Below are 7,493 nucleotides of genomic sequence, written 5' to 3' on the forward strand. Positions count from 1 at the left end.
ACGTTGTTGTGGTAGGGTATTATGAAAAGAGAAGAACTGATGTACCTTATAGATCCAACCAGCTGGATCCTCTCCATGAAAGACTGGAAAATCCAACCTTATTGTACGGGTCTGCACATCCCCACCCCTGGGGGAACCTTCCGCATCTCCTCCATGCGAGCCAGAGCCCGAACCACCCCCGCTATCTCTAAACTTTCCTCTTTGAATCTCCATAAGTGCCGATAATTGTTGAGATATTGTATCAGATTGCTTTTTCAAGACAAACATTTCAGCCTCCAATCTACTATATTGAGCTTGCATATTCTGATTATGAGTATCAGTAGCTTTTTTGAGGGCAGTAAGCCCATCCTGTAATTGGTTTAACCTGATGCCTTTGGCCATTTTTGTTGTGTTTTTCTTTTTTTGTTTTGGGATATTCACAGAGAACGTCGTCTCTGATACCAAAATTGTAACACACCCACTGGGAATTTAACACAAAATAGGAAAAATGCTCACTTCGAGGGGAGCTCCTCCAAGAATATAGGAATTTCAGATGAAAAAGAAGTTATATCATTCAACATATCCAGACGACTACAGTAAAAGTTCTTAAATAGTTCTGTTCTCACAACCCTAAAGGTCATGGGCCAAGATCGGTGAGAAACCTAGTAATAAAAGCATAAAGTAAAGTGGTCCATTGGAACAAACTCCAAGTCCACAACAAGACGGTAATAACAAAAATAAAATAAGTACTCGTGGGCCCATTAGTGAATAGCCCAGCCTGAACGCATAGCCTGCAAAACAAAGCCGCCCCTGGTCCAACTCCATTCTGCGTTTTAAGATAGATCCCCATTTTACTAACCCTAAAATCAGAGTCAACGCTTCTTTACTTCATCAGTTCGAGTTTGCACTTCCAGCCGCTTCTTCGCATGTTCTTCTCTCTCTCCCGAACCGACTGTTACAGAATCCTCACAAGATGCCTCTTCTTTTAACATAAAAGTCATTACCACATTGACTGCACATTCGAATTACCTATAAACCCGACGAGCAAGCAGCGGAGGCGTAGTGGTCTTTAGGGAGGGAGGGAGGGAGGGACTATTTTGGGTTAGTCTATATGTAGTTCCCATTTGATGTTGTATTAGTTCATTGAGATTATCTTTAAATCGGATGTGGTGTGCAAGAGCATTTTAGACCACATAATAGGTGGCTAACATTATTTGTAACAACTTTAGTTGTGTGGTCCCGCTTGGATAATGAAATAAGATGGGATGATTTTAGATGAAATTTAAAAGTTGAATAAAATATTGTTAGAACATTATTTTTTAATATTATTATTGTTTTGAGATTTGAAAAAATTGAATTGTTTATTATATTTTGTATGAGAATTTGAGAAAGTAGTAATGATGAGATGAGATGAGATGATATGAAACCGTTTTTGTATCCAAACGGGACCAGAATCTCTCCCTAACTGAAAAGACTGTTATTTCCATGCTCCAGTTTTTTTCACCTCTCTTGCTCGCTAACGTCTGCCTACACACATTGTCACAGCCATCATCTAATAACGTGCATTGGTTGAGAAGATAGATTTTAAAATCTAAGTCTTATAAATTAAATATTACTATTTAAGTAATGTGAATGGTGTGATCTACGCACCGGCTTAAAAATAGAATAATTCTAAAATTATTGAAGATTAAGCTGAAAGGGTGGAAAAAGAACGTGATGTAAACTTATGCATGGTTTGTCAATATTTTCCCACCATAGTTGAAGTTCAGAAGTCAGAATTGGGTTTTTGTTTTTGTTCATCAAGTCTCTTTCTTAACTACGTGGGAAAATATTGACTTGGCAAGAAACCACAAGCTTGAGGTAATTAGTTATTTGGGAGGTGGATTATATATCTACACTCTAATGCAACGATGTTGATTTATTCTTTTAGGGGTTGGTTTGTAAAATGTGTGGCATCTTATAATTGGAAGGCTATATGCTTCATTGTTCCTCTCTCTCCCTCTCTCTCTCTCTAATACAGGGTAATTATTTGCTTATGACATAAAATTAATTTTTCTCTTAAATATTAAGACTTCTTTAATATTCAATAAAAGGGTATTATTCATCACCTAAAAAGACTGAAAACTGAACCGAAGAACAAATTTGAGAGTAGTCTAACATTAATTGACCAAATGACTAAACTTGGAAGGAGATTGATTGATGGTAATTTGGAAAGATTTCCCATGTAGCCTATAAACTTGTTATCATTTCACTGATTTAATAACTTGTTTTGGACCAATAATCTTGAATGAGCAATACTATACACTACACCCTCATTTTACTTTCATCCAACTATATAAGGTGTAGTACATTTATCATTATTGGATGATAAAAAATCATCTAATAAAAGATCATCTAATGGTGATAAATGTGTTACATCTTATACATATAGTGGAATGAAAGTGAGATGATAGTGTGATGTATAGAATTTTTCAATCTCAAATATTGCAGAGCTATTAAATTATAGAAAACATTTTAAATTCAAGTTGTATTCACAAACAAAAGATTACACGTCGTCGGTTTCTTTCCTCCCACCCGCTATCTCTATTTTAGGATGAGGCAATCTTCCTAATTAATCACTTCCAAAGTTTTTTGGTAGGTAGTATATATTTTTGAGGTCGAGGCCTATTTGGGATTGCCCCTTCTCAATTGGTTTCAAGGCATGTTATGTGATTGTCTCCAAATTGATTTCCGGGTTCATTTTGAGATAAAATAGGATAAGGCGTGACAATATTTAAAGTGGCAGCATTAATACTCAATAAACATTGTATGATATATTTTATGTGTCTATTTCTTTTCCACACTATGTTCTATGGTTCGAGCAATAACTCTATAAGATTTAAATTCAAGACGGGCGATGAAGTCGAATAAAGCAAGCACAAGACAAAAACTCAACCCTTTATTGGTCCCTCAACAACTTGTTTCTCCATCTATTTTGAGATTGTTATCTATTAATCAAATAATTTAGGGGCGCACATTGACATTGTCTCTGTTGAATTTAATATTATTGCAAGGATCAAAATTTAATTTGGTCCTCAACCTGCTCTAATTGTTATGGAAACTCTACTGCCATGTAAGAACCTGTAGCAGTTCAATGAAGACGTCATGATGTGCAAGTTGCACCCTAGAATTAACATATTATAGTCATGGTTGGACCCTCTAATTTGCACAAAGAGTAAGACAAAATACAATTATTAGATCGTACAAGCTGCGTCGCACATTTATTTTAAAAAATAATAAATTTTATTATAAAAAATTTAATTTTTTTTTTAAAATATAATATTTACGTATTTTATAACTACAAATACGTTTTCTCTTGCACAAAACGGGAATTCCGGCGTTGTTTGTGAACATGCATTGATTTTCCGGTCTTTTCTTCGCCCTCAGCATTTACAACTTAGAAGCTGGGGTCAAAGTATTAGAATTGTAGCCCACGAAAGGTTACTTGTTCCAAAGTGGGATTTCCCAAATTAAGTGGGCCCTCAAATAAAAACGCAATTTCCTTTCCGCCCGCAAAAATTAATCTAATATTGCAACTACGACGTACTGCGCATGTGTAGTACGTTCACACCCACGCACCCATGATCACATTATGACAATTTGAGTCAAATTAATTTGCTGGGTTTCAAATTCCAACAAATCATCATGTGTATGATCACATTGAGTTTTCTTTTGATTCTGTTTTGAACTTTTGAATAATGAATTTCCACGTCAATTAATAAGGGTCAAAAGATACTGTTTGGATTAATTATTCAATATATATATATATATATATATAATATGGTCAATCTTTCACACCAACTACTACTGCTAGTACTGCATCTAAAAATATATATCAACCATGAATTACTACGTACGTACCAATTTGCAAGTACGTAGTACTGATTAAGAAACTAACTGTGCCGTTTCAAAAACCATTTCCTCTATACCTAATAAGATATATTGTGTGAAAACGCGTTTCCTTTATTCCTCGATCGGTTCTTGATAGTTTATACAGTACTCATGTCCCTCATTTTCAAAAAATAAATAATAATAATAATAATAGAAATTTCAAAAATAAGAAGAATTAATAGCAACAAAACCCTCTATATAAATATATATATTATATTATATGTTGTTGTTAAATCAGGATTAATCTCTGAAGATCGAAGACGTGTCATGTACTACACCGGGCAGAATCAAAGAACAGATCATCATCGATTCATCAACAATTGAGTACTATATATATATATATATATATATGTATGTATATATTCTATTACCGATTGATTCTTTTCATTATTAGGTGAGCAAATCAATTAATATGTATATATCCCAAAGGTCAACAATATAACTTATGTCTCGACAAAAAAAAAAATTAAAATCATTAGTCGGTCGATTTTATTTTAAGAAATAATAGTTATAATCGTGAGTGTGCAAGTATCGCATAATTATTTTAAAAAAAATAATAAATACAGGACCTACATAAAAAGAAAATTAATTTTAATAGTGGACCTTACTTTTTTTCAAAATGACTATACGGCATTGGTGAACTTCATGGATGCAGGTAGCATTACTTATTTATTTTTATAGCATAATTCATTACTAGCACTTCATTATCACATGGGGAGCACCTAATTATTATTATATGCCCATATTTTATATTGCCAGTTATAATTATCTTTATTATCTACCTTGTAGGTTACCAAACATCCATCACGTCTTCTCTAGACCAAAGCAATAATATTTCATAAACAATCATGTATATATATAATAACAAGTCTCTGAATCTTTTTGTTTTTCTCTCAATTTCTGCAGAAGTATATAGAGATTCAAAAAAGTCTGACAACGTACAGTAGTTTTGTTGAAGATATATGTATCATTGGCTCCAGATCTATATATTCGGTTAGAGCCAATTGTATCTCTCTGATCATGTATAGCATATACTCACTCATATGTAATTGAAATGTAAAATCATATATTTTTCCATAGAAAAAAAGAAGTAAAACCACCGTCTTAATTATTACCTGAAAATTAATTACTTACTGTCTCTCTAAATCTTCTATGGCGTCGTCTTCACCGCTGCAAGAATGAATTCTTCTGGACGATCTTTCCCTACTAAGAATCCTTTTGAATGAGTTTAATCGTGAGGTTGAACCGCTAGCCTTTTCTGTTGATTGGCTACAACCATCAGATGTTCCTGCTGCCATGTATGAAACTCCAGGATTAATCTGCAGACTAGTGTCCAAACGTGGATCCGTGGGTGCGGTAATGCCTCCGGCTAGACCTGCCGGACCCTCGCGGTTCACGGGCTGAACCAGGGGCTTGGCCTCGGTTCGACAAATAGGACACGTCGAGTGTGAACCCAACCACTTATCTATGCATTCCGCATGGAAAATGTGCTTGCAGTTTGGTAACAACCTAGCCATTTCCTCATTCTCTAACATGCTTAGACACACCGCGCATTCCGTCGCCGACGCATCATCCTCGCTATGATGATGATCATCTCCGTCATCCCTTTGCTTGAAAACAAACACGGGCAACGAAGCGATGACAGTTGGATCGAGTCCGGTCTTGGGTTGCTGGCTGGAGCGGGCATGAGCCACGGTTAACCCCAGTTGACGGATGGCTGCTCGGCGACGTGCCTGGCGGCGTAGCACACACCTCGCATATATGTGCAAGGCAATAACCAAAAAGATCACCACCGATAATGAAACGATGGCCACGAGCATGATCTTGCTATTTAAATCGCTATTCACTTTTCTATGACGTAGGAAAAAATCGTCATGATCATCATCTTCGTCAAGAAATCGCTTAGAGGAGGAGGAGGGGGAAGACATGGTGGCCGGGTTTGCGATAACGGAGGATTTGGAAAGATGAGAGGAAATGAGCAAATTAATATGCTGTTTGTGAGAGAAGCTGTGTACATAGGCTGTGGGCTTTAATTTGGGTGTAGATCAGGTGAAGACGTCTTGCTAAATGCAGCGTGGAGGACTGGGTTTCTCAGGAAAATAACAAAAGAAAATGGAGTAATTAAGTAGAGACACACCATCTTTTCAAAGTGGTTGACTGCTGAATGTTGACTTTCCATTTCCTGTATTTTGCTCTTTAATTAATTCACTGGATTTCTCTCAATTACCAAAAAAAAAAAAAATCCCAAGTTTAGGATCAGAATTCAATTAATACGTACGTACGTTAAATTCCTTAATTTTGAAGAGAATATATAAATATATATATATATATATTTAATACCTCTACGGATTGATATCTATCTGAGTTTTAAATGATCTAAAGATTTCAATTTTGGATGCCAGCAACTCAGTATTTATTGCTTTTAATAAAATATATTGTACGTGTAAATGCTATAACGTACGTAGTACTCGTGATGAGTGAATCATGTGATAAATATGGTAAATTCTTGAATGTTGAAAATTATATTAAGATGCACGGTTTAATTTGAAAGTTACAGCAAAGATCTCAAAAAGTACTCTTAACAAGTTCAAAATAACTTTACAAATTTAGAAAATCATAATCCATGCATTATGTATCTTTTCATGATGTAACACGCGCAAATCATAATTGAGTTATTCTATTTTTAATTCAGTATACAGAGAACACCAACAACTTATTATTTAAATAATAAGACTTGTATAAAGATAGTCGTCATTATAATTATCACATTAAAGATATGGGAATCGAAGAAAATGAAAGCCGGGATGAGGATCAAGAGGTTACGAAGATTGAAGAAAGTTCTAAAATAACGAGGGCCCCATCTATTACTAAGTCCAATTCTTTTCATGAATTAAAAAAAAAAATGATAGTTATAATTGTGAGTGAGTAAGCGCCGTTTAATCACTTTGAAAAAAAAGAATAAATATGAGATCTATATAAAAAAATTAATTTTTTAGTAGTAGACCATAGGGGTGAAAACCGACCCCTTGATTCAGTTTTTGGACAAAACAGACGCCAACCAAAAGTTAATTTGTGGGGAAGAAACACTGGCCGAAACCATTGCTTCATTTCTTTGGTGGTTCATGGTTGGTTCCCAAACCGAGCTTCCTCTAAGAGAGTAGAGAGAGAGAGGATGAGAACTGAAAAAAACGTGAGGAAGAAGAGGCGAGAAGGCAGACGAAGTTATTTTGAAATAATACCGTTTGGTTTAATACCGAACGCCGTCATTTAAGTTGTGTTTAAATCATAACTAAGGCTTAAAACGACGCCGTTCCACTTAAACTTAAGTAGAACGATGTCGTTTTAAGTAGAGAATATATATATAAAAAAATAGTTTATTTAGTCGGCCAGTTCAGCGGTTTGAACCAGGTTCGAACCAACGCCGTATCGGCCGATATTGGTTTTCTCTATTTGCTACCGCACGCCGACTGGCTCTCCATCAGTTTAGGCCGGTTCTGAACTCCGGCGGCCGGTCTGAGTCGGTCTAGGTCGATTTCTCAATTTTTTGTACAGCCCTAGTGGACCACACTTTTTTTCAAAGTGAC

At 35.4% G+C, this 7,493-nt stretch overlaps 1 protein-coding gene across 1 annotated transcript; it reads right to left on the minus strand.

The window, feature by feature from the left end:
- Positions 1 to 4,768: 4,768 nt before the first annotated feature.
- LOC108993654 (E3 ubiquitin-protein ligase ATL41-like) lies at positions 4,769 to 5,987 on the minus strand. The gene has a single exon (XM_018968640.2). The coding sequence runs from the start codon at positions 5,835 to 5,837 to the stop codon at positions 5,040 to 5,042; it is 798 nt and encodes a 265-aa protein (XP_018824185.1). The 5' UTR covers positions 5,838 to 5,987; the 3' UTR covers positions 4,769 to 5,039.
- Between the last annotated feature and the right edge of the window lie 1,506 nt (positions 5,988 to 7,493).

The sequence above is a fragment of the Juglans regia genome, chromosome 1 (genome assembly GCF_001411555.2).
Source record: "Juglans regia cultivar Chandler chromosome 1, Walnut 2.0, whole genome shotgun sequence".
NCBI lineage: Eukaryota > Viridiplantae > Streptophyta > Magnoliopsida > Fagales > Juglandaceae > Juglans > Juglans regia.

Bases quoted from the DNA above. Each gene is read 5' to 3' on its own strand.
- LOC108993654 (XM_018968640.2), bottom strand. From the start codon at position 5,837: ATGTCTTCCCCCTCCTCCTCCTCTAAGCGATTTCTTGACGAAGATGAT.